Below are 24,117 nucleotides of genomic sequence, written 5' to 3'. Positions count from 1 at the left end.
TGGATAAAAGTGCAGAGAGAACAAGGCCATTCGTAACTGATTCAATATTGATCGAATGGTGTCATGAATGATGAAAATTGTACTCTGTTTCTGGAACTAAGAGGGATCGCCGCGAGTCCGTGGAGCTATCTATCTAGTAGTACTAGTTCAGACAACACGTGATATATGTTGATGATGTCCCGTGACTTGTGAGGTCACGGGCTCGGGATCTGAGCAGGAGGGGAACTGCTGTTGCTGCTGCTGTTACTGCTACTGCTAAATTAGCCAGGTTCAGGTACAGAGTATGGAGTAGTACTTCATACACCAGCATCCAAAACCAGATTCGAGTATGATTGCATTCTTCACGGACCCCGACCTAGTCTATAGATATCGTGTGGTATGTATTTATTTGGCCGGCAAGAATGTGCCTTAGGTAAGCATGTTCCACGTGACCGCGGCCCAAACAACCGCCCGGGCGTTGCTTGAGGAACCGATTTCTCTGTTTATCCTCCTTCGACCTCGATTCTTCGACCCTCACAACGCGGCCGCTATGAGCCTTCCATAGCCCGTCTGCTGCAGCTCGACAACCCCCTTGATGCCTTGACCAACGACACTTGTACTCCGACTGCCCTGAATTTCTCCCCCTCCTGCTGTCTTTTCTGCCGGTGTGGACCTCGTGCGGTTGAGGGTGGCTCCGTGAAGGATCAAAACACACGCTATTGCCCGTGGTTACCGACCGTCTCTGGCCCAGCAACAAGGAAACCCAGACACCCGGAGCTGCGTAGCAGGTCCTAAAAAAAGAAAGAGATGCCTTCTGAGATGGGTAAGAACCTACCTTTCCTCCTGCAGGCGACCTGTCTGTCTGCTTCCATCCGACCTTGTGACCTGGAGACCTTCCTGTTGTCGTTGCTTCCCTGCCCACCTGTTGTTGTGCATACGATCCCCTGCTGACCCAAAGGGACGGTAGCCCGAGCGGCCTCGCAGTCTTCAAGTGCTGCGTCCCAGACAACTCAGATAGTAGCACCTCACAGTCGCCCCGGCACAGCTGATCTGATGAGGTCGCGGTCCGAAACTGTAGTATCTAGGAACAGTCGACGCCCACGGTCCCGAGGCTCGACCGCTAGCATCCATTCCACCACCACCCAACAGACCCAGGACCAACAAATCACCGACGCCTTCCCTCAATTCCTGCCCGCGCAGCCAACCGCCGGCCACAATGTATTCGGCGGCAACCCTGAGGAAATCATCATGCGATTCGGCCAGCAGCTGTCGCACCCTGTGAACGGAGCCTCTCTAGACCACACTCTGCAAGATGCACACCACCCCGTCATGCCGAGAGCAGAGGACTTTCCCAGCCATGCCATGCATGGCCACCATCTGTCACATCACTCCATCCCTACAGGCATTCCGAGCCATGGATTAACTGGCGTACCGATGCCTCAATTTCAAACCATGTATGACAGTGGAATCGAGAATCACGTGCCCGAGCATGTCCTGGATGAGAACGACGTCTCCGAAACTGGCGGAAAAAAGAAGAAAGGATCGAGCTCGTCGCTAGCAAATGACAACGAATTGCGCAAGCTGCTACGCCAGTATGATGGGTACTCACTGAAGGAGATGGCTACCGAGGTCTTGAAGCACGAAGGAGCGGGAGGCAAGGCCGAGAAAGTGAAACAGGTGTTCGCCATGATCTGGTAAGACTTTGAACTGACTCTGGTCACTCAGTCCGGTGATGTCTTACTTACATGCCCCCAGGTTGAAGGAGAACTGCAGAAAGAGCAGTGGCTCTGTTCGGCGCGACCGCGTTTACTGCTGCTATGCAGAGAAATGTGGGACAGAACGTGTGTCGGTGCTGAACCCCGCTTCTTTTGGGAAGCTTGTCCGCATCATCTTTCCCAACGTGCAGACCAGACGACTAGGCGTCCGCGGTGAATCCAAGTATCACTATGTGGATTTGACAGTTATCGAAGAGAAGCAGCAAAAGCCACCGCCACTGAACCCCCAACTACCGTCCAATGCAAATCGCGCACCAAGTGTAGCTGAGAGCAGTGCTGGTGATATAATGTCAAAAGGGTATGCTAAGCAGCTGATATGTGGAGTTAAGATCGTGGATACTGATACTGGTCACAGGGCTAGTGTGGCGCCGCAGCCTCCCGCAGATACGGCCGTGTTCCCTTCGCCCACGACTTCTTTCACACCGCGCTTCACCGCAAATGTCACAACTCTTGGATGTGGCTGCCAGTCTTCCTGTCACTCCCACAGTGACTCCACAGTCACGCTTGACAATGTGGCCAGCCAGTCGGGCAAAACCATTCATCAGATGCTTCACCTGCCGCCCTCCGATACTCCTGCCGTTGACAACGAGTCTCTTCAGCTCCCCGACATCAGTGGCTATCTTCCGGCAAACACAGATTCGAAGATTGCTGCGGCTCTCGCAGCTCTTTATCGTTCTCATTGCATTTCCGTTATTGACAGCTTCCGGTACTGCAAGGAAAGGAACTTGCTGCGTTACTTCTCTGCCTTCCATGGCACCTTGACTGTACCTGTCCAGAAGCTCTTGACACATCCCAACCTTGCTCCATGGATCAAAGAGTGTGACTGGATCATGTACCAGAAGATGATTGCGTTCGTGGCTCCACTGACCACGCAGGTTGTTCCCAAGCTCGTGCTGGATGCTTTTAGCTCGATCTCGCAGCGACTCACAGCCCATATTGCTGAAACCTTCAAATCACAGCCTCTCCATGTCTCGCTGGCGAGATTAATACCCGCTCACATCTTTTCCAACTTGCTAAAACACATGCTCGACGTGAACCAATCTGCCAACGCGGCTGCGGCCTGGCTGTGCCACCCTGACAACAGGAATCAGATGTGGTTTGACTTCAAAACCTTGGTAGACCCAAAGGCTATGATATCAAAAGCCAACATACCAAGCTGCGCAGAACGTGCAGCGGAGCAGATTCTGAAGCATGACGTGCGAGCTCTTCTCCTTCCCGTTGCAGATATGAATCCATCTGCCGCCCTCCCATTCTACACCAAACCTGACACAGAAGAAGATGTCCAAGCGCACAAATTCCCCGTGGAATCACCAGTGGCTGAGGACTACAACTTTCCGGACAAGTGGATCTCATTCATCCTCAATCTGGCATCTGCTTTCTCTCATCACCGTACGCAGTGTATCATTGAGAAAGTCGATGCGCTGTGGGATTGTATTCTGCGGAGGTTGACATTGGGAGGTGCCCCAAGCTTCAGCGCCTGGTGGATGACGAAGGTTTTCTTTCATGAAATGATGCTATGGCAAGCTGAAAAGGGGGGGTTCATGCGGTATACCCCAAGCACGTTGCACTACGCCACCATGGGCGCAAGCCAGCAAGGACCGACCAATTTCCTCATGAGTTCACCGAACTGCCCTGTGCCCGACCATGATATTCAGCAGACCACCGATTCGAGAGCGAGGTCGGCCACCAGCCCTGCATCGGCGGATAGTCTTCAAACCCACGAATCGTTAGATCAGCCGCAAGTGGAATCCGAGTCGAATCCCCACGGCATCGAAAACGAGAAGCATAGCGGCGTTCCTGAGAGCATCCCAGGCTTCCAGGCTCCAAACAACGACGACAGTGCTATTGATCTCGACGACGATTCGATGCTAATGACAGTGGGTAAATATGGTGATATGATGGCCTCCGACCCGGCAGACGCCGAAGGAGATGTTGTCGTCATCTAGGCTACCTTTGCATATTTTCATTTTCGTTCTTGGAAAAACCAGTTTTCTTTGCTTATGGGTGGCGTTGGATTTCCTTTTCAGGAGTACCATTTTGGTTTGGTCACTATTTATTTACGTCTATTTCAAGGAAAGCTCGGCGTTCGACGATCTTTGCACGAGAGACGAGAAATGAGAGCATCGATTCAAGGTACGCCGACCAGCGGGCAGCGCCGCTGTCGATGCTGGTTGGCGATCACAAATTTAATGGCGGGTTGATCCCGCTTGGACTCGTTTATTGCCATGCTTATCTTCACCATTGGGGCCGCACGAGACCGTGTCCGTCTTTGTACATATGTTTCGGTCCGTCGATGATTCCCAGGTCATTTTTGTTGCCTCCCTGACGCTTTTTCCCCCACCCAATCGTTTCTCCCGCTTTTCTCTCTTTTGAACAGTTCTGGCCCCCTTTATTTCCAGGCCGAACTGACTATCGACATCAATGTCTAAGGAAGTCTTGGCTAGCGCGGGCTGCTGTCTTCGATCCTGAGCGCCCCCCCCCCTCTCTCTTGATTTGATCATCGGGTTATCCGCCCATTTCGATCCCCGTGTCACGGGCGCTTTGGAAAGGCTCGCCCAGTTTGGCGATCAGATTCTCTCCCCCAGGGTCTTCCTCCCAATCACCACATCACACCCACCGCAGTCACTCGTTTCATTCAGTCTGTGCTCGGATTTCCCAAGCAATAATCTCTTTCTTTTTGTCATTATCTATGTGGAAAAGACGCAGTGTTCCCCCTCTGGCCTGTTTGATGACTGATCGATTAACTACCTGTATCCTCGTTGGATCAGCGTCCAGTTTTGAGTTCTGTTGATGACCATTTCTGTAACGATTTATGTATTCGAGTCATAAATAGCCCCTTTCAGATTATTTATTTTAATCTCGTGATACACATGATGTTGGTAGATGAATGAGCGTTCCAGCAGTCAGGTAGTACTTTGTACTATCGGCGAAGCAGCCGGAAGAGTGTATTGTATTAAGTACCTGGTACCTTGGTTTGGCCCATGTCACACCCTATAGTCCCCTTCACTCTCCATTGAATTGATCCTCTTGCATGAAAACAAGTGATCGGTCCTTGTTAACCATCCATAACATGTCACGTGATATAATGTCCAGGACATTGACGCCCACCAACTATGATGCCTTCGAGTACTCCGTACAGTCTATGTCGTTCAGCTAGCCCGCTTAAAGCCGAGAAATCGTTGACGGAGGTATTAATGAGGGAATCAGATGCTATGTTCCTCGCATCGGAAGGTCTCTTGAGATATTTGTACCGTGCTGTCAGGTCTAGATGTGCTCGTAGTACAGTCCCGGTCTACGGGAGCAGGCAACGGAGGTCATATGTAGATTATTAAACAAGGGAGCCCAGCTCACCTTTGGGTCTACCTGAAACCTAGGGCGGGAAAAAACCTCGTGCCAGCGTATCCGTAAACCACGATGCTTTGAATGTCGATGTTTCTCCCACTATGAGGACTCCATAACTTGACCAGGATGTATCGTCCCGAGCTGCAGGGGAATGAACGGTTAGAAATCGTGGGCTGGACTATGGGCAGGGAAAGCATACGGAGGAGGGTCGAATTTGATGCTGACCATGCTTTTATTTCGTTCGATGAAAAAACGAGCATGTGGTTTCATCAGCGCGGAGTCCGAACCACGCGCTGCCGGTTCGACGCGGGGGCCAGGCGGCGGGGGCATGGCCACATTGGGGTGTCGTCTTGCTTGCCCGTCTCGCTCGGCGGTATATCGACGGCGCATGGCTCGAATACGTCGCGATAGCTCTTGACGGCGCCGCGCGAACGTGTGCTGCTCGGATGTATCGTCATCGCTTAGGCTCAAGTCACTGTCGGAGCACGCATTATTGTCGTCCTCCATTCGCCCAATGGACAGGCTCTCGGTGTCCGTGAGAGAGAAAATCTCGTCATCTTGACTATCCCGATCTGAGTGTCCATCGGAGCGCTCGTCATAGTCTGTCGTGAATCGAAATTCGGACAGCCGGTCGGGGCCATTACCCACACTGGGTGCCGCATCACCGGTCTCATCGGTACTATCGGATTCCGAGTCGGAGGGGTGGCCCATTATGGACCCTCTATCGAGGCTTTGCAGCGGGGGGCGATATGCATTCAAGTACTCCTGGGATGGAGGCATTCCACTGGGTCGGTTGCGCCGGGACGATCGATTTGCTTCCCCTTCGACCTCGAAAGCAGCCGTACGAGCCAGGAGCTCATCAGATGACATGGACACAAAAACCATGCCTTCTCGGATCCTTTGAAAATGGTTAGTGAGGGCTTGGTACGACTGGAATTCCTAGATCGGGTGGAACATACGGGGCATCATAGCCAGATTTTGGCGCTTTAATGACAATCTTCTTCAGGCAGAAAGGGGACCCGCCCTGGTGTTTTAGCACGAGATTGCACCGGTCAGATTTTGTGCAGTATACGGAGGAGTCATTGCGCAGGATATTCTCGGGCCATGAGCTTTCGCCGGTGGGCTCGTATGTCCCTCCATCACAGCTGGCCAACTCCATGCGAAGTGCACCGGGCACTACCTGGCCATATTGACCGTAGCGGAAACCCTGCAGACCTTCTCTATTGTCATCCGTCTCGAGCTTTCGACGCTTGGCCCTCCAGGCGCCCGCCTGGGGATCGTCCTCCGATTGCTGAGGCATGACAGCGGGCAAGTCCAGATGAGGGACAGGCGAGTCCAAGAGAGAGGTCGAATTGGAATCCCTGGGCCGTCTTGCACGACTGGGCCGGTCACTTCCCCTCCAGACCCGAGCCCGAGGGGGCCTGTTATTGGAGCTCGAGGGATCGGCGGTACTTCCCTCCGGGTTCACCACGGTTACATTCAACGGCTGCAGCCTGGGCGGTCCTGGACGCGTAGACCCCACAGGCCCCGATTGGGGAGCATTGTTGGTACGGTCCTCCCGGAGTACCCTTTCGCGGAGCTGCTGCATATGGTGATCCACGGCGGCCCTCACTTCTTCGAAGGTTGAACGGTCCCAGACACGGGTCGAGCGGTATTCGTCCATCTCCTGGTTCAAGGTTTCCACCGCCCGGGCGAGGGCTATGTCACTGCGATTCCGGCCCGAATTCAACAGCTCCTGGAGATAGTGTAAGCGGTTCACGGGAGGGTGCTGCTGGCGGTCATTGAATCGAGCTCCGCGAAGGGGACGGCGGGAGGCAGGAGGATAGTCGTGATTTCCCGACTAGAGTGGGGGACATTCCTGTCAGTATCAATACCTGCAAATCCGCGAAGAGGGTGTATTGATGATAGAGGGGAAAGCGGTAATCACAAGCATACATACCATCCTGGGAGAGAGAGAGAGAGGGGGGGGGGAGAGTCAATAACAGTTCCTCAGTAGTGACGGCTTGGGGTAACAGGACTGGGGGAGGAGTCGAGCGAAAGACAACTATACCTACCGATCGAGAAAAGAGAACGAGACACGATCCGTCGCTGGGGAGGGGGATAACCGAGCGGGCGAAGAGACCAGGGGGGAGGGGGGAGGAGAGAAGATAGATAGATAGGTAGGTAGGTAGGTAGGTAGTTAGATAGATAGATAGATAGATAGATAGATAGATAGATAGATAGAGAAGACGGTAGAGAGTAGGAGAAGAAGGAGAAGAAGAAGAAGAAGAAGAAGAAGAAGAAGAAGAAGAAGAAGAAGAAGAAGAAGAAGAAGAAGAAGAAGAAGAAGTTAGGAGGGGAAGAGGAGGTGAGATGGAGAGGATGATGGAATGAGTGAGACGACGATAAGTCAATCGGTTATCACCGCGGGTCTTTGCACGTGATGGGGGTCCGGCTGCTGCTTTCCCCATTCTTCCTCCTTCATCCGTCCTGTCATTCATTCATTCATTCCCTTTGGCCTTCTTTCTCCCCCCCCGTCTTGTTGCATCGTTCCACCGTTCCACCGTTGCATGCAAGCTGGGCATTTCCACGTCAGCCCTCTTGCGACGGACTGACTGCCTTGCTTTCCTCCCCCTCCATCCTTGACTTATACCTGATGTCCATGCGCTCTGTCCCCTCCTGATCTCACATCCACCTCCACATATATCATCTCACGGAAGAGAGAATATCTTCCCAAATCAGAGTCGCAATGGAGCCACAACAACCGGACACCGCCCAGTCAATCAGCGCGGGTGAGGAAACAATCCCATAGCCGATATACAATCCACTGCCTGTCTGACACTTGTATGGATCTAATAGACGAGATTGCGTTGTATGACCGTCAGATTCGCCTCTGGGGAGTCAAGGCGCAGGAGAAGTGAGCAGCGCGACCTCCCTCCGTCCTCGCCGAACCCAGCTAACCGCCAATGCGCCTTCTCCCCAGATTACGATCCGCGAACATCCTGCTCATCACCTTCAGGGCCCTGGCAAATGAGGTAGCGAAGAACCTGGTGTTGGCCGGAATCGGGTCCCTGACCATCATCGACCACGAATCAGTCACGGAAGAGGACTTGGGGGCTCAGTTCTTCATCAACGAGGAACACTTGGGCCAAAATGTTCGCTGCCTCCTTCCTCCACTCACCCTAAACCCTCTACAACCCCTGCACCCCATGCTAACTTAACCCTCGCGCAGCGTGCGCAAGCTGCAGCCGCCTCTGTTCGCGCCATGAATCCCCGGGTCCAACTGCACATCGACACCGAAGACATCCATCAGAAGCAGCCGGAATACTTCACGCAATTCGACATCACCATCGCAACGGAGCTTGACTTCGCTACATACACCACCATCAACGCGGCCTGTCGCATCGCCAACCGCCCCTTCTACGCCGCCGGACTGCACGGATTCTACGGGTTCGTCTTCGCCGATCTGATCTCCCACGATTTCGTCATCGAGCGCTCCAAGTCGAACGTTCAGTCCACAACCCAAGAGACCCCGACTCGCAGTATCCTGAACATCACCACCAAGAAGGAGTCCGACAAGGTCATCGAGATGGTGACCAAGCGCGAAACCTATTCCCCGCTGATCCTCGCAAACACCTCCCCCTTACCCGACGAATTCACCCGCATTGCCCGCAAACGCAAACAAGTTACTCCCCTGCTCACATGTCTCCGTGCCCTGTGGGAGTACCAGAAACTCTCTGCCGGCGCCATCCCCACCTTCTCCCGTCAGGATCTGGAAAGCTTCACTAAGCTGGCCAACGATCTGCACCAGGAACTCAAACTCGACATCGCCACTTTGGACGCAGGCTTCCTACGCTCCTTCCTCCAAAATCTAGGGAGTGAACTCAGCCCCGTGGCCGCTTTCGTCGGCGGTAGCCTCGCTCAGGATGTGATCAACGTTCTGAGCGCCAGAGAACAACCCCTCCAGAACATGCTACTCTTCGATGGCGAGAAATCCGTCGCCCCCATATACCCCTTACATCCTTTCTTCCCGCCAGAACTCCCCAGTGTTCTTGCGGCTGTGCCTCCCCTGGCGAACCCCATTCCTCTAGACAACGAGCCGGCTATGACAGTCTGACCTGTCGCTAGCTAAGGGCCGTGGGTGTCAGTATATGGAAGGCTCTCGCCGCCGCGCCTTGGCATCTTTGATGTCTGGTCCCTTCTCTGGGAATCAACTCACGACGTGTACGATAAAATCGATTAAAAACATTATGCTCTTAGGATCTTTGAGGCCTTTTTGAATGAATCTTATGGGCGGTTTGCCATTTGTACCCTTCCTCCGGGAATCCTGGGATATACTGTAAAACTCTGTAGGTAGACATACATGTAGACAGACACACCGTAGTATCGCCTGCTAGCTACCACAAGTTGTACCTATCCAAAGTACAAACATTGCTACTAGATATTGGATGATCGCAAGGCAAAATGCCTAGTAAGCGAATATAGAGAAAAGAGAACAGAGGAGCTCACATCCATTTATACGAAACCTATACACAAGTCCGAGAGATACTGCAAATGCAGCCGATTTTGGAATCCATCGCCCTTGGTCGACAGATAAGATGAAGTTAGAATGTATAAGACAAAGACATAGACGAATGCTTAGATCGGTAGGGGTTGAAAGTCCCACTTCCCAGGCTTATGAATGCGTTGTCGTCTCCTTGGCGACTAATGGGGAGTTCTCCTCATCCTCCACCTTTCTAGGGCCCATGGGATGGCTGTCCTCGCCAACTACCTTGCCATCATCCTCCTCATCAGAGATGAGGCCCTGGAGTTCAAATTCCTCGGCGTCGTGAAGGTGTCGTGCCTCCGATGCCGAGCGGGCGTGGCCGTTCATGAGGTGACCGTTCGGCTGAGACCGGGGCGGCCCGTATCCGGATGGGCCTTCGCCGGCTTCGTCGGTGCGCGGGGGTGCCTTAGCGGACTCGGGCCAGGCATGGACGGCGTAGATGTGAAGGAGCACGTTGACGACTAGAGCCGATGTTAGAGGTGTTTCACCGTGGTAAACAGGGTGAACCTACACAGGAAGAGAACGAAAGCGATGCTGTACAGGATCAGGATATAGGACACGTGTGTGATTTCTGCATCGTGCAGAAGCTGCATTTGCTCCTCCGTGGCGCCCATGAAGAGGAAGCCCGAGGCGTACAGGAGCTGGAGTGTGTTAGCATACTCATTTTGGAGGGGCGAAAGCTTCTCCCGGGCATGTCCCATTCCAGTGCAGATTTGAGGGAAGACTTACGAAAGGGGTCAGATATTGGAAACTGTTGGCATCCGAACCATCCGCACTGACGGTGTCCTTGTCCCTAAGCACAAAGGAGATCTCGATGATTCGGGTAACACCGGCGGCCATCAGCGTGTAGCCGAAGATGGTGTGTATCATGGTGCTGATCATCAAGTTCTGCGGGTGCGCAGACATGGCATAACCAGTGAGGAGAATAACCAGGGCTGGAATCAAGTTTCGCTTGGGACGACCATTGCGCTTCCGGCTCATCCAGATGCCCAGAAGACCGGCACACCACCAAACGATACCCATGGTCGTATGCTGCAGATCGTTATGAACCCAAGGTCCTCCCCACCGGTGTTCCGTGAAAGTATTGACACACCCCCATGCAGCAATAATCAACGAGTCGAAGAACTCCTGGCTGCGGCCGGTGCGGCGCAACCAGTACTGGCCAACGAGGAGCAGGATGGTCAGCAAGATCCCGTAGGCGATAAAAGCGCTGCCCATGATGAAGTGAGCCAAACACTGGCCGAGGTGATCATCCCGGCAGAAGCCCATGGCCGTAATTCCCCCAAAGAGCATCTGGACCCAGCTCGCGACTGGCATCGCCTTGCCGACCACTCCGTGCGCGATCACGATAAACCGGCGGATACGGCCGTGGATGCCCTTGGACAGATGCAACTTCAAATAGACACCCAAAACAATCTGCACCACCATCATGAGCATCAGGGAGTTTGCGAACGAAGCGTGGACGTTTTTCGAAAACTGGCGACCTTTGTGGGCATGGCCGAGGAAGTATGCGACAACGGCGATTATCGAACCGACGATTTGGAGGGGAACGTGCCACCGCGAGCGCACAATCTATGGCGAGGAGGGGAGGAGAGATTAGATAAATAGTTCAAGATGTTCTAGCAACCAAGTGGTCCCGGGCCAGCTGTCGAATATGGAGGGAGGGAACAAAGGGGGAGAGGGGCGGGGAGGAGGGGACCTGCTTACCCCAAGAACCATGCCCAACGGGAAGATGACGCCAAAGGCAAACCCCATGAGAATCATGTGAATCCATAATGTTGAATCCTGGAAGGTAGGTCAGTCAGTTCGCTCTGGTACGGAGCGGGAGCGGCGGGCGGACGACATACAATGGGATCATCGGAGACGGCGGCACCCTCGGGGACATTCTCGTGGCCCTCGTGGGCCAGAACGGAGGAGGGGGTCAGTAGCAGCAGGGCTGCCAGCAACCCTGGCTGTAACAGACCGAGTCGACTCGGTGTCGGCATGGTTGTCGTCTCCATTCAAGGGGGGGGGGATAGGAGCAGTCAGGAGGAAAAGAAGAAGAAGGGGAGAAAGAAAAGGAAGAAGGACGGGGATGACGGGATGACGGGATGACGGGATGACGGATGATGGATGGGTGGATGGGTGGTTACTAAGAATTAATCCACGCTGGTGAAGGGAGAATCGGGCGAATCGGATTGGTCGGCGGGAGACTTAAGTACTGTTCTGTCAGTGTCAGTACTACACCTTACCGTATCCAGTACCTGACTTCAGCGTCAACTCCACCAGATACCAAAGAAGAGAAAGAGAGAACGAGAGAAAGAAAGAAAGAAAGAGAAAAGGAAACAAACAAAACCACGACCTTCGGCAGGATTTTTATTACTCGCCTGTTGATTCGATCTCCGTGAAACTGCAGATCAGACGGCATACGATGGAGACCCGCCCCATCGATACCCACCCATCCATAGGTAGTTACTAAGGTATGGAGAGAGATCCTCACTCACTCGATTGCCGGTATCATGTACCTACTACCTGGCTACCTACTGTACTAACTACTCCATACGACCGATGAGACACAACCTGGCCTCGGCATAGGCAGGAACCTGCTCCAGATCTGTCATCTCTTCCGGCCTGCCATCATATCATGCCACCACCCAATTCCGGACCCGGCAATGGCAAAGAGCCAGCACCGACTCTCACCCCGGACCAACAGGCTCAAAGGGAGAAAAAGCAGGTGGGTGTGGGTAGTGCTGGTTTCCGCCATTTCTTCCTGTCCCCGGCTGGCTAGCTAGCTAGATAGCTCATTAACGCACCCCTAGTCCGCACTCCGCGAATCCGTCGCCAATCTACAATCCCAGACCTCGGAGATAGAGTCCCAAATCGCCGAGATCAAGGCTAAACTGAAGTACGGACAACGACTCTATCCACACCCAGAATACAATGAACGACGAGAATGACTGACATCTTATCTTATTCCACGGCCGACAGGAATGACCCGCCTACAACCGTGCAACACCATATCCGTCTTCTACACGAGTACAACGAAATCAAGGACATCGGCCAAGGCTTGATGGGGCTAATTGCCGATGCCCGTGGTGTGCGACAGATCGACGTCCAGAGGGAATTCGGGCTGGATGATCGGGACTAAACGTTCATCTCGACGAGTATCTGGAGAGTTTACGGAGTACGGGTGCGGGTGCGGGTGTCACTGTCACTGTCACAGCTAACTGAATCAATCGGTTCCCACGACGATCTTCATGCTGATGGTTGTTATACGCCTTGCGTTCGGGGCTTGCGACATATCGGCTGTTCCCATGTCATTGTAAAAAGGCCGGTGGCATGCTAGATATATCATGTCTTCATTGGTTTCTATATTCTCTATCTAAGACGGAGAAATCTGACACCAAAACTAAAGGGAGGAGAAAACACAAAAGCCAAACCCATCCGACCATGTAGCCACATTAGGCGAGCATTTAATGGCCTACCTTTGCAGCAACAAGCAGACAAGGGGGAGATATAGCGAACAGCTTGAACCATGGCATTCTCCAATCTAAGCGACCAGACACCCGTGCAAGCCAACTCCAAAATGATGAATGGGGCTCTCTAACATAAGCCAAGAACAAGACAACACAACACAACAGAAGCAGGGACAACTCTAGGCACAATCCCGCGTAAACATTCATAAGACATTATAGAATGAGCAAGGATGGGAGATGGGGTGGGTATGGGGGTATAGAAGTGGAGGGGGGAAGAGCAGACATTAAGAGATCTATACAGGATATAAATAAAAAGCAGAATTAAGCCCCCTTTTCCAGGCTCTGTAAGTTGACCAGTTCATAGTAACGACCCTTCACGCGGATCAATTCCGAGTGCGTGCCGCTTTCAACAATCTTACCCTGATCAAACACGTAGATGACATCGGCCTTCTGGATGGTACTCAGCCGGTGGGCAACAGCGATGGTGGTTCGTCCCCGGGCGGCGGCATCCAGCGCAGCTTGCACAACCTTTTCGGATTCCGAGTCTAGAGCAGACGTGGCTTCGTCGAGCAGGAGAACCTTCGGGTCCCGGATCAAAGCACGGGCGATGGCCACTCGTTGCTTCTGGCCGCCAGAAAGCATGCCTCCTTTACTGCCAACCACGGTATTGAAGCCCTCCCTAAACATAACCTGGTTAGTATCGAAGTTGCCAAACAGGCTAGCAGCAATGACTTACGGGAGAGACATGATGAAGTCGTAAATGTTGGCATCCTTGCAAGCTTGTACCAATTTCTCCTCGGGCACCTCATCATGCAGGACCCCCAATAAGATGTTTTCTTTGATGCTACCCTGGTACAAGGTAGGCTCCTGGCTGACCAGCGACAAGAAACTGCGATAGGAGTTCACATTGAGCTCGGTAATGTCCTTCCCATCGATAAGAACCTTCCCAGCAATAGCATCATAGAAACGCTCAAGGAGCGCAATAGTTGTACTCTTGCCGCATCCACTAGGCCCAACAAGAGCAACATATTGCCCCGGTTTGACGGTCAGGTTCAAGCCTCGGAGGACAGGTTGCTCTGCGCGAGTGGGGTACCTGAAGTGTACATTGCGGAATTCGATGGCGCCGTCCACTGAGTCTAGCTTCTCACCCTCCTCTGACCATGTGTCGATGTCGGGTTTCCTGTCGAACAGTCTCCGGAATTCAGCTGCCGCGTTTTTCGCCTTGCCCATGTCCGGTGAGAACGAGAAAACGGTTCCAGCAGACTGTGCACCAAACAAAATCTCAGAAAAACAGACAAAGAAGCGGAAGACAGAGTATTCGTGATGGCCCAGGAGTGTACCTCCGTACCAGAAGCCAAGCGCCACGCAGAAGAAAACAAGGGCTTGTGAGCAGGCATACAGGATAGACGACCTTAGGACAGAGAGCAGGCTCTTCCGTCCCTGGTTCTCTAACTGAGAATGATACACTTGCCAGACATCTTGCTCCCGCGTAAGTGAGGCCACAGTGCGGATGGCAGACGTCGCTTCGCAAGCATAGCTGGCAGACCCTTCGTAGGCACTCTTGGCACGTTGCTGAAAGCGCGCAAGCATGAAGAAACGGTAGAAGCCACAGCCCAAAAGAATCGGGACAACTGAAATACAGACCAACGCCAGTTTCCATCCGATAGAGAGGGAAATAATCATGGCGGCGCCGAGGGTGGTGCTGGTCATCAAGATAGTTCCCAAGATCGCACCACTGACCCCAGACAGATGCTTGGTTTCAGTCGACAGGAACGACGTGAGTGCGCCGGTGCTGTTCTCCTCCCTGTCAAAGAATGTGATATCTTGACGGAGAATAGACCTGAACGCCATGCTTCGAGCTCGGCGAATCAGCCTCTCTGAACAGACGGCAAACGCAGCGCCGTTGATGGAAAGATTGATGCACTGGGCAATTCCAACCACAAAGAACATGAGAGCCCAAAAGGCTCCGTCGTGTCGGATCTTGGCGCTCATGCTATCAGGCAAAGAAAGTGTGCTGATAGCTTTGGCGTACAGAACAGCCTGGGTCGGCTGACCACCTCCAGAGAGAACGGCGAAGCACAGCCCAATGATCATGTACTTCAATTCGGGGCGGTTGAAGGAGGCGATAAACTTGACCAGTGTCCAAAGTGAGTACTTCCGAGACACCTCTGGGTCCCGTTTAGCGAGTATAGCGCTGGAAATCGACTTGTGCGTTCCGCTACGGTTCAGCCCGTTGCCGGCAAGCGACTTCTCATCCTCCTCCTCATTCAAGGAGCCAGAGCCACTGCTAGCAGACTTGATGCGCGCAATTTCTTGTTCCGAGAAGTCCTCGTCATCCACTTCCTCATCAGCAGCCAGAGCTTCCGCGTCCTTCTCCTCGTTGATACGCTGGGCTTCGACGAGACTATGGTAAGTACCTTGGTGACTTACAAGCTCATTGTGGTTTCCTTGTTCCACAATCTTGCCATTAACCAACACAACAATGTTGTGTGCGGTCTTGATGGTCGACAGGCGGTGAGCAATCACGATGGTGGTTCGACCCTCGGCGGCCCTATCAAGTGCTGCCTGGACGACGCCTTCGGATTTGGTGTCCAAGGCAGAGGTGGCCTCATCAAGCAGGAGAATCTTGGGGTCACTGACAATAGCACGTGCAATGGCGATACGCTGTTTCTGTCCTCCGGAGAGTAGAAAGCCACGCTGGCCAACATTTGTCTCATACCCTTCAGGAAGTGCCGTGACGAAATCATGCGCATTCGCCATTCTCGCAGCATTTTCAATGAGTTCCCGTATCTTCTCTTCTGATTCGTTTTCGAATTTAGTGCCAATGAGGCCGTAGCGGATATTCTGATAGATTGTGGTGCCGAAAAGAACGGGTTCTTGGCTGACCAGAGAAATCTGCTGGCGCAACCAACGAAGATTGAGGGTTGAAATGTCATGGCCATCCAACAGCACGGAGCCCCCTACAGGGAAGTAGAAGCGTTCGACCAGGCCAACAACAGTGCTTTTTCCAGAGCCAGAAGGACCCACCAAGGCGGTCGTTTTACCAGCGGGAATTCTCAAAGAAACACCATCCATGACAGTCACCTCAGGCCGCGAAGGGTAGATATGCTTGATATCGCGGAACTCGATAGCACCTTCGAAATGCTCAAGCTTCTCACCTTCCTCAGAGTAGGGGTCCAAGGGCGAGAGTCGGTCAATGGTACCATAGATCTTGACTGCCGCGGCAACAGCATTGGTGAATGCCTGTCCGTTGGGGCTGACGTTACCCAAAGCGAAAGAACCGATTAAGATAGCCATCAAAACAGTCAGGACCTGGCCCACGTTCACCTCTCCATCTGTGAGGAAGCGAGAGCCCATCCAGAAACCCAGACCATAATTGGAGAACATAATGCCGAACATGCCACCAATCATGAAACCAAGGACCATCTGGGTCTTGACACCCCACTTCTCGGCCTCAGCCAGGTGGATCTCATATTGTTTGGCGAGCTTGTCCTGGGTACCAAACGCAGTCGCGTTGCGGATGGAGCTGATCACTTCCTCGGCCACCGTTCCACTCGCACCGGCACTTTTCAAAGCCATCTTGCTATACTTGACAATGAAGCGAGACCCGCCTCCCATGACCAGGACAAGGGCCACGATTGTCGATGTGCAAATCAAAGCCAATTTCCAGTACTTGACATAGGCGACGATGAATGCGGTGATAAAGGTGGCGATGGCCGTCAAAGTCAGACCGACCTTTTCCGAGACACCATCCTGGATGAGGTTGGTGTCCGCGGTGATACGGGTGGTCACTTCACCCGCGCCCAGCTTATCGAAGTAGCCCATGTTCTGCCGCAAGATAGACTCGAGGTAATGCTCGCGGATCTTCTGGGTAATGTGTTCACCGGTATAGATAAATCCAACGGTGGAGATGTATACCGTGACAAACTCCGCGATACCCAGATAGATAAAGTAGAGGACGTTCTTCGTCAGTTGGTGATAGAAATCCTCGTAAGCAATCTCGTACAAGGCGATGCCTCGGAAGGCCGAGGCCAAGGAACCGAAGAGAATCTAGACGAGGGTCAGTGGTCAATGGGGTCAGGGTGCGACCAGATATCGCACTTACCGTGAACAGCGGCAGAGCGGCGCCAGCAATAATGGCACAAATTCCGCTCACGGACATGATAATGAGGTCTGTCCGGGAGGCATACCGGAACAAGCCGAAGAACGACACATTGACGTCGTCTGCATCGAGTTGTTTCTTCAAGATCTGCTTCTCGTGATCGGGGAGGTGAGCATAAAGCGCATCGGAATCATCAGCGCGGGCGAGTTGCTTGCCGGCGGCGGCGGAGCCCTTTTCGGCGGGCACCACGGCCGAGCTGGTGACAGACGAGCGACCGCTGGACTTGCGCTGTTCTGGTGTTGTTGAAGCTGGCGGCTGTTCCTGCTCCATCGCGGCGATCTGAGCCTCCTCGGCGGATTTCTCCACGGCGAAGCGCTCTTCTTCGGGATGTGACATGTCGGGTTGAGGCGTCGACCCGAAAGCCTCACTCTATCGATAAGAAGGAGATCTAAGGAAAAAGAAAAAGAGGGGACGAAGAAGCGGGAGAGCAGGCTAGTACTCCATGAGGCAGATTGCAGGCAGGCGGAAGGGAACAAAGAGTATCAGGATCGGGAGTGAGTAGGAGGAGGAGGAGAAGGAGGAGGAGATTGAAGACAGGAAGACAGGGGGGATAGACTGGAGAGGGCTGGCTGGTGTTTCCCAAGTCGCGAGCTGTTCCTCCACACGCGCGGCCGATAGGGATGGAATGAATGCTCCGATCAGCGATGTATTATTAATTGATCCGAGGGAGGGAGGGAGGGAGTTCAGAAGAAAAGGGGAGAAGGCATGGATGAAAAGAATTCAAAGAATCAATCATCACGGGCAGGAAAGTAAGTAGGTAACTACGGAGTACTCCGTACATCAGAATCATTTAATGGATTGATTGGAATTATTACCAGAAGTCGTCGGTAGCTCGTATCGGAGCCCCGACGTCCCGAAGGCGGTTTTATGCAGCTCGATCATCTGCCAGTGCTGACCGACAGGGTCAACTCTGCACAAGCTGTTGTTATTTATTAATTCGGAACAGGCTATACGGTCGCCATGAATGGTCGACATGCATACAATGATGGGATGGATAGTACCTCGTACCTCCTACTTACTAGTACCTTCCAGCACCCAGGTAAAGTAGGTACTTACATACTTGTCTCTCGGGTACACCACAACATTCTTGATCTTCATACCGCACAAGTGTGTAAAAATAGTAGATCCTCCTTAATTGGGGGGGTTATGAGCCATACCTGATTATTTATGAGTCATGGTGGCCATACCAAGCAATCTGATGTTAGTGAGTCAATTGGCCCCTGCTCATCGGGTTCTAGAACCACCCGAGGATGGATGGATGGAAATTACTACTACTATTATTCACTACTCCGTACTAGATATAGATAGATAGATACTATCTTACTACTACTGGTTAGTGCCACTCCGTGCTTCGTACCGCGTTCCTCGTACCTCGTACTCCGTACTGCCAACTTGTCAGCGAATACGACGCCCACGGAGTAAGCCGGTAGATGCCTAAACTCCTAAAGCAGCTTAGTGTTGACATTAATAATAGGCGGGGTCGGCGCTGCAAGAATTAAACAGACAGGCTAGCCACCGAAGACCCGCTTGGGTTTTCGCGTACCGAAGCATGGATTCTTAATGAATGATCTGGTTAGAAATCTATGCAGATACAGTACAAAATCCCATGCACAGGAGCTAGGTACTCTATCTGGCAGTAGGGCATTCCTAGGAGGAGGATAGACTTTCCAAGGAATATGCCAATTACGTCAAAACATGCCGGATTCCCCTCTCCCCCCCCTACTCCGTGTACTCCAGATATACACAGGCGTAATTCAATGATCCGTGATGGTGTGGTTTTAGACCGTGGTCCAGGGATTCATACCTATCCTCGGGTGCTGGACAGTCCGGGAGCCTCCTACTAGCCTATCGGGGTCGGTGGTTCCGTTCCCCGTTCTCCGACCGCAATCGATGCCCTATGCGGACAAGTGCTTTATCTTCAAGGTTCTTTGTTGCCATGGATGATTATGTTCGTGACCACGTCAACTTGGACGCATCCTTCCTTCTTCCACCGGATTCTTCTTTTCACTTTGAGTTCTTCTTCAAACAGGACAGAGGCACCTGTGCCCTGTCAGGGCCCTTAGCATCCTCTGGCCTCCATATTTGGTGGATCTACTCCGTATCGTGCCTTGAAAACTGCCGGCATCTGAAGCCATCATCTACTGGACGCATCATCTACTTACATACTAGATAGTATACTCCGTACAGACACAGCATTTACTTACGCCACCGACTCTTCTGGCTGATGTGAGTTGGTCTATGCGAAGTAGGTACGGAGTACATGGCTTTTATACTGCATAAGATACACCAGGCTTCCTACTGGTAAAAGAGAAGGGACCTTCTACACCGTACGGAGTAAAGCTCTCCTTATCTCCGAGCCCAACCAATCTGATCCGTAAGGCACTCTGTTTGGAATTTAGGCTCGATGCATCTACGAAGTACATCTAGATAACACATGCGCTAATCCGGATGGCGGGCTATCCGAACACCATGTTCCGTTTAGGATCATTTCCCACTGGCAAGCCGTTGACAGCGGAAAATGGTGCACTGACCGGAGAATACTAAAGACCACGAGATCCAATGATACCCCCGCTTATCTAGTTGTTATGCACAGTGGCGCTCCGCTTTTTTTTTTTTTTTTTCTTTCTTCTTTTTTCTTCAATACCTCTGAAATCAACATGTGTGCCTGAGGTGTGATTTGATAGCCGATACTCCGTACATTATTTGCTGATTGATAAGACTTGTCTGTCTCAGTGCGCTAGACAAGTCAGGGCTCAATACTAGACCGCTGCCATAATACCTACAACTAAGGCTAGAAGGATATTATTTCCCATGCTAAAATCATATTTCTATAAACTCTCTTTCCATTACAAAGTCAAGAAGGGTTCGCCCGTAAAAGATGTGGTCTACGTCATGTGACTTGCCATTTGATCAAATCTTATTGCTGCAGGGCATACATAGCACGATGCCACGAAGACTCTCGACGGCACTAATTGGACCGTCAATTCTCGGAGTAGAAAATGCCCACCAAAAAGCCCAATCTAGTCCAATGATCTATCTACCCCCTACCCGGCTGTATATGGCAACATGGGGGCCCGCCAACCCTCGGCGGCGGGCAGAGGAGCGGATCTTCATGCCTTAGGCATGGATCACATGACCCCACGGAAGCGAAACGCTAAGCCCTGCCCGCACAAAAAAACCACCACTACCAACGGCCTTTGACAGACGGTCGACAACCTCCTCCTCGTCAGTCCATACACTCAGCTCGCCGTCGCGACAAGCCTTCAAGATGCCGGTTAGCACCCCCTATGCTATTCGAATACAACTGAACGTCTCGTTTCCTGGATAACAAAATCATGGGAGATTTTCTGTGGCGGAAACGTGGACATGGGTAACAGCAGGCTAACGCTCAATTTTCTTCAATCTAGAGCCACAAGAGTTTCCGCACCAAGCAGAAGCTTGCCAAAGCTCAGAAGCAGAACCGTCCCATCCCCCAGTGGATTCGTCTGAGGACCGGTAACACCATCAGGTAAATAGAACCACCGTCACCGTTCCTACCCATCCGGGGGCCTTCGATCAGCTGGAAGGGAAATGAAGAGAGAAAGTCGAAAGAGGTGGACAACCATGAAAGGCTCTTCTCGCCCTGCAGGCCGAACACTCGTCGTCACACGCAGACTTGCCACATGAACTTTCGCGGAAGAACAAATCTATACACAGACAGGGATCAAGACGGATCACTAACATGGTTACCATCTCTAGATACAACGCCAAGCGGAGGCACTGGCGCAAGACCCGTCTCGGTATCTAAATTCGATATCCCAATCGACTTTTTCGATTCCACCCGAGATGTCTACCTATCCCCGGGAATGCTTCGTTCAGTTGTGATACCGCCAACTCGTGTGTGCAGCTGCTCGCGATGAACACTCTGCGTCATCTTGGATCCCTCAAACCTACTTTCGAGAACTTGAATTCTCCATCTTTTTTTCCGCCGCGCTTTTCCTTCGAAAAACGTTTCCTCTCGTGCTTTCCTCGGTTTCTATCTTTGTTCGGCAGAAACATGGCAAGAATCATTCCCCTGTCTCGATGTTCGGTTTGAGACACGGCCAGTGTTTTAGGTTTCCGGCCGGGTAGTAGTCGAGGGCCAGATTGTGGCTTGATGGGATTTCTTGTGGTGCAGCCGTATTCCTGCAATTTATGTACACGAGCTGATAAGACAAAAATCGAAAATTTATGATGGGTAATGAGCCGTGAACGAAGAGCATTCTTATGGAATTCTATGGCCTGGTGGGCCAGTCTAGACTAGTCTTTCTCCACCTTTCGTACATCTACACTCGGATAGGAATGTCGCCTCCACGACATGTTGGCTGTACCCAGCGACGGAAAGAATGGCCTGCCTACATCGTGGTTATGATATGTCCATGGGGAACATGCGGCAATTTACGGCCCCAAAAGCTTTGGGGCTTGCCTAACTGGCATCAGACTGTATCTTCGTTTTGCTTTGATCAAATTTGCGACGCATCTGGCTAACGAACTAGCATACATGACTAATAAAGAAGAATAGAAGGAAACACCCAATCATTTGAGTAGAACCCGTTTCTTGTTTGAGAACAGAGGACTTGATTTAATAGGAAATAATAGGAAAGAACAGTGCCTGGGCGTGTTAAAGCTATCACCCCTAGCTATAAAGCATGGGTGCATTGCAGCAGCCAGGGGGAAATAAGGCCATTAAAGAAAAGTTCGCTGACAAAAGGAAAAGAAAGAGAACCCTAACGCCATGAAACGCAGCGACAATGGACCGGGTGGGCCTTCAGCAAGGCATCATGTTATATGTTTATCATCCTGAGACTGCACTTCAGAAAACTGCCGCCCAGAAGAATAAACACTAGTGATACCAAGCAGCGACGTATGCTTAGCGGCTATAGCAAGGTGAAAAGTCAGTTTATGAAGCAATGAAATGCAGCGGGGAAGGTGCCAACGACTTACTCCTCAGCCCACTCGTTCTCACGGCGGATCTGGTCCTCCTCTTCGGGGGTGAAGTCATTCTGGATATTGAAGGTCTTACGGATCTCCTCAGGAGATTTGCCCTTAATCATGTTGGCTACAGTCTTGCATCCAACATCCAGAAGACCCTTGATATCCAGGAAGTTCGCGGCCTATGAGATTCGGTTAGATTAGCGGGTAAGCTTGTGTGGGAGACTTTGTATGACGGTACATACCAAGATGATTTCAAAAAGCATCTCCTGATCGACCTGCATGAACTTCTGGTCCCACTCCTCGATATCGGTGGTCTTGCGACGAGAGTCGTCGTCGTCGCCGGTGCTGGGGGGGTCCTTCTGGTGGTGTCTGCACCACTCGATAACCTTCTTCATCACGGCTTCGTTGACCTTTTTGGGGGAGGGGGATGTTAGCAGCGATTCCTAACAGACAGTTGGGGTAGGTTCGCGTATCACTTACCATCTGCAGAGGGATGGCCTGACCGGAAGCGGGCAAGTCCTCGAGGAGGTGACGGATGAGCACAGAACGTTCAGCAACATCGCGTTCTACATGTACATAGACGGGTTAGTGTATAGTCTTCACGGTAGGATCGACTCAACCTGTAGAGCGCAACGGAAGTTGGGGACGCATGCACTTACCAACTTCGAGGATGGCATTGTCGTTGGTGCAGAAGGTGAGAATTTGTGGAGCGCTCTGCTCAACCTGGGCGTTCTGTTCGGTCTGTTCCGACATTTTGAGAGAGTTCGAGGTGACTTGAGGAAGAGTTGGAGGGTCCTGTATTGCTCGTTAGGGATCTCTCGGTAGTGAACGCCAGACGTGCGAGCAGACAACCGTCGAGGAACCGATTTAACGGGGCGGGGTATCCGGGCGGCGGCGGGGTGGGCAGAGGTCTGCTTACCGAGAGAGCTTGGGGAGCGTGGACTCTGCGAGTGAGAATGGTGGGGAACGTAGAGGATGGGGAGGTGAAGAGACTGTTTAAATAGGCCGACTTTCTGGGGACGGAGGGAACTGAAGACCTGGGTGAAAGACACAAAGGGCGGGGGATGTCGAAGAGGAGGAGGAAGATGGAAGATGAAAGAGAAGATGGATTGAAGCTCTGAGGCTGACGAGGGTCCGGCGCTCTCCGCCGTCATTCGCTGCTCATGACCCACTGGGGGCGGTTGCGGCCTGGCGGGAGCGCTTGGCTGCCTGGTTGGTGCCTGGGGCCCGGGCCTCTCCTCCGGTGGTTGTCGAACTGTCAGCAAAAAAAAAAAGAAAAGAAAAGAAAAGAGAAAAGGAAAAGGATAAGAAAAGAAAAAAAGAGGACAAAGGCTGAAAGGAGACTGAAAGGATGAGTCGACGGTGAAAAGATGACTATTGAACAGTGAAAGAAAACCAAAAACAAAAAGGGGATAAGCCGGACGTCACCCTTTTCTCGAGTATTTAAGTACAGAGTACCACCTACAAAGTAAGTAGTATAGATCAGTCAGTATGACTGCTTTCAAGGGAAAGTAGTAGAACTCCATATCTACTTCTACTTTGTACCGGTACTGCAATGGAGGATGATTCCCACTGGAATCGCACCTTCCCGGAAAGCCGCGGGTAAATGTTAATTGTTGACGACTCACGCTGTCCCTACGTTAAGTATGGGGAGATCCTCTACTTTGTACTTCCTGACGTCCAAGTCCGACGCGTCTCCGTGAAAGTAAGAAACATCGGGGATAAATGTAATCTTCTTTTCTCTTACCACACTGCCTCTTGCCTTAGGTAGGATCTTACTCCCCCCCCCCCCTTCTTCCTTCTCCCTCCTCTCTTCTTCTCTTCTTTCTTCTTCTTTTTTTTTAAGAAGATTTTCTTCCTGCTTCTGCATAGCTCGCCCTCCATGTCCCAACAAGTCATTCCTTAATTCCCGACATCATCATCATC

At 52.1% G+C, this 24,117-nt stretch overlaps 9 protein-coding genes across 9 annotated transcripts; 5 read left to right on the top strand and 4 right to left on the bottom strand.

Moving 5' to 3' along the window:
- The first annotated feature begins 671 nt into the window (after window positions 1-671).
- BO70DRAFT_141083 (RFX family transcription factor) lies at window positions 672-3,820 on the top strand. The gene is made up of 3 exons (XM_025538131.1): window positions 672-1,673; window positions 1,735-2,052; window positions 2,110-3,820. The coding sequence occupies exons 1-3, from the start codon at window positions 1,033-1,035 to the stop codon at window positions 3,698-3,700; spliced, it is 2,550 nt and encodes an 849-aa protein (XP_025395803.1). The 5' UTR covers window positions 672-1,032; the 3' UTR covers window positions 3,701-3,820.
- Window positions 3,821-5,061: 1,241 nt separating this feature from the next.
- Window positions 5,062-7,223, bottom strand: BO70DRAFT_365502 (uncharacterized protein). Its single transcript, XM_025544084.1, has 4 exons — window positions 7,036-7,223; window positions 6,056-6,936; window positions 5,296-5,994; window positions 5,062-5,237 (listed from the first exon to the last, which is right to left on the bottom strand). The coding sequence occupies exons 1-4, from the start codon at window positions 7,036-7,038 to the stop codon at window positions 5,114-5,116; spliced, it is 1,707 nt and encodes a 568-aa protein (XP_025395802.1). The 5' UTR covers window positions 7,039-7,223; the 3' UTR covers window positions 5,062-5,113.
- A 536-nt stretch (window positions 7,224-7,759) lies between these two features.
- Window positions 7,760-9,343, top strand: BO70DRAFT_365501 (E1 ubiquitin-activating protein AOS1). The gene is made up of 4 exons (XM_025544083.1): window positions 7,760-7,867; window positions 7,935-7,992; window positions 8,059-8,230; window positions 8,308-9,343. The coding sequence occupies exons 1-4, from the start codon at window positions 7,825-7,827 to the stop codon at window positions 9,190-9,192; spliced, it is 1,158 nt and encodes a 385-aa protein (XP_025395801.1). The 5' UTR covers window positions 7,760-7,824; the 3' UTR covers window positions 9,193-9,343.
- Window positions 9,344-9,345: 2 nt separating this feature from the next.
- Window positions 9,346-11,944, bottom strand: BO70DRAFT_343683 (Ytp1 family protein). Its single transcript, XM_025541426.1, has 5 exons — window positions 11,469-11,944; window positions 11,329-11,406; window positions 10,351-11,193; window positions 10,133-10,262; window positions 9,346-10,082 (listed from the first exon to the last, which is right to left on the bottom strand). Exons 1-5 carry the CDS (start codon window positions 11,619-11,621, stop codon window positions 9,751-9,753), a joined length of 1,536 nt encoding a protein of 511 aa, XP_025395800.1. The 5' UTR covers window positions 11,622-11,944; the 3' UTR covers window positions 9,346-9,750.
- Window positions 11,945-12,244: 300 nt separating this feature from the next.
- BO70DRAFT_373916 (SWI5/SAE3 family protein) lies at window positions 12,245-12,748 on the top strand (the record flags this gene model as incomplete). Its single annotated transcript, XM_025544942.1, has 3 exons — window positions 12,245-12,334; window positions 12,420-12,505; window positions 12,589-12,748. 3 exons carry the CDS (start codon window positions 12,245-12,247, stop codon window positions 12,746-12,748), a joined length of 336 nt encoding a protein of 111 aa, XP_025395799.1.
- A 242-nt stretch (window positions 12,749-12,990) lies between these two features.
- Window positions 12,991-17,925, bottom strand: mdr1 (ABC multidrug transporter Mdr1). The gene is made up of 3 exons (XM_025548303.1): window positions 17,182-17,925; window positions 13,813-17,126; window positions 12,991-13,755 (listed from the first exon to the last, which is right to left on the bottom strand). Exons 1-3 carry the CDS (start codon window positions 17,572-17,574, stop codon window positions 13,398-13,400), a joined length of 4,065 nt encoding a protein of 1,354 aa, XP_025395798.1. The 5' UTR covers window positions 17,575-17,925; the 3' UTR covers window positions 12,991-13,397.
- Window positions 17,926-20,506: 2,581 nt separating this feature from the next.
- On the top strand, window positions 20,507-21,025 carry BO70DRAFT_399789 (60S ribosomal protein eL39; the record flags this gene model as incomplete). Its single annotated transcript, XM_025546886.1, has 3 exons — window positions 20,507-20,548; window positions 20,646-20,746; window positions 20,977-21,025. 3 exons carry the CDS (start codon window positions 20,507-20,509, stop codon window positions 21,023-21,025), a joined length of 192 nt encoding a protein of 63 aa, XP_025395797.1.
- Window positions 21,026-21,935: 910 nt separating this feature from the next.
- Window positions 21,936-23,211, bottom strand: skpA (SCF ubiquitin ligase subunit skpA). Its single transcript, XM_025538130.1, has 6 exons — window positions 23,111-23,211; window positions 22,851-22,986; window positions 22,672-22,757; window positions 22,434-22,601; window positions 22,201-22,370; window positions 21,936-22,133 (listed from the first exon to the last, which is right to left on the bottom strand). The coding sequence occupies exons 2-6, from the start codon at window positions 22,942-22,944 to the stop codon at window positions 22,127-22,129; spliced, it is 525 nt and encodes a 174-aa protein (XP_025395796.1). The 5' UTR covers window positions 22,945-22,986; window positions 23,111-23,211; the 3' UTR covers window positions 21,936-22,126.
- Window positions 23,159-23,776, top strand: BO70DRAFT_365495 (uncharacterized protein). The gene has a single exon (XM_025544082.1). The coding sequence runs from the start codon at window positions 23,355-23,357 to the stop codon at window positions 23,544-23,546; it is 192 nt and encodes a 63-aa protein (XP_025395795.1). The 5' UTR covers window positions 23,159-23,354; the 3' UTR covers window positions 23,547-23,776.
- Window positions 23,777-24,117: the final 341 nt, after the last annotated feature.

Source organism: Aspergillus heteromorphus (genome assembly GCF_003184545.1).
Source record: "Aspergillus heteromorphus CBS 117.55 chromosome Unknown BO70scaffold_31, whole genome shotgun sequence".
Taxonomy (NCBI): domain Eukaryota; kingdom Fungi; phylum Ascomycota; class Eurotiomycetes; order Eurotiales; family Aspergillaceae; genus Aspergillus; species Aspergillus heteromorphus.
Note: the sequence above shows the minus strand (reverse complement) of the source record. Positions and strands in the feature narration are given on the sequence as shown.

Coding starts and splice junctions, on each gene's coding strand:
- BO70DRAFT_141083 (XM_025538131.1), top strand. CDS start 1,033: ATGAGGTCGCGGTCCGAAACTGTAGTATCTAGGAACAGTCGACGCCCA. Junction 1,674..1,734: donor CAGGTGTTCGCCATGATCTG/GTAAGACTTTGA, acceptor ACATGCCCCCAG/GTTGAAGGAGAACTGCAGAA. Junction 2,053..2,109: donor GGTGATATAATGTCAAAAGG/GTATGCTAAGCA, acceptor TACTGGTCACAG/GGCTAGTGTGGCGCCGCAGC.
- BO70DRAFT_365502 (XM_025544084.1), bottom strand. Junction 5,995..6,055: donor AAATCTGGCTATGATGCCCC/GTATGTTCCACC, acceptor CCATTTTCAAAG/GATCCGAGAAGGCATGGTTT. Junction 5,238..5,295: donor ATCAAATTCGACCCTCCTCC/GTATGCTTTCCC, acceptor ATTCCCCTGCAG/CTCGGGACGATACATCCTGG.
- BO70DRAFT_365501 (XM_025544083.1), top strand. CDS start 7,825: ATGGAGCCACAACAACCGGACACCGCCCAGTCAATCAGCGCGG. Junction 7,993..8,058: donor GGAGTCAAGGCGCAGGAGAA/GTGAGCAGCGCG, acceptor CCTTCTCCCCAG/ATTACGATCCGCGAACATCC. Junction 8,231..8,307: donor AGGAACACTTGGGCCAAAAT/GTTCGCTGCCTC, acceptor ACCCTCGCGCAG/CGTGCGCAAGCTGCAGCCGC.
- BO70DRAFT_343683 (XM_025541426.1), bottom strand. CDS start 11,621: ATGGAGACGACAACCATGCCGACACCGAGTCGACTCGGTCTGTTACAG. Junction 11,407..11,468: donor CCGTCTCCGATGATCCCATT/GTATGTCGTCCG, acceptor CCTACCTTCCAG/GATTCAACATTATGGATTCA. Junction 10,083..10,132: donor CGCTTTCGTTCTCTTCCTGT/GTAGGTTCACCC, acceptor CATCGGCTCTAG/TCGTCAACGTGCTCCTTCAC.
- mdr1 (XM_025548303.1), bottom strand. CDS start 17,574: ATGTCACATCCCGAAGAAGAGCGCTTCGCCGTGGAGAAATCCGCCGAG. Junction 17,127..17,181: donor CCGCTCTGCCGCTGTTCACG/GTAAGTGCGATA, acceptor ACCCTCGTCTAG/ATTCTCTTCGGTTCCTTGGC. Junction 13,756..13,812: donor GACTTCATCATGTCTCTCCC/GTAAGTCATTGC, acceptor GGTTATGTTTAG/GGAGGGCTTCAATACCGTGG.
- skpA (XM_025538130.1), bottom strand. CDS start 22,944: ATGTCGGAACAGACCGAACAGAACGCCCAGGTTGAGCAGAGCGCTCCA. Junction 22,758..22,850: donor CAATGCCATCCTCGAAGTTG/GTAAGTGCATGC, acceptor ATGTACATGTAG/AACGCGATGTTGCTGAACGT. Junction 22,371..22,433: donor TGCTTTTTGAAATCATCTTG/GTATGTACCGTC, acceptor CGAATCTCATAG/GCCGCGAACTTCCTGGATAT.
- BO70DRAFT_365495 (XM_025544082.1), top strand. CDS start 23,355: ATGACCCACTGGGGGCGGTTGCGGCCTGGCGGGAGCGCTTGGCTGCCT.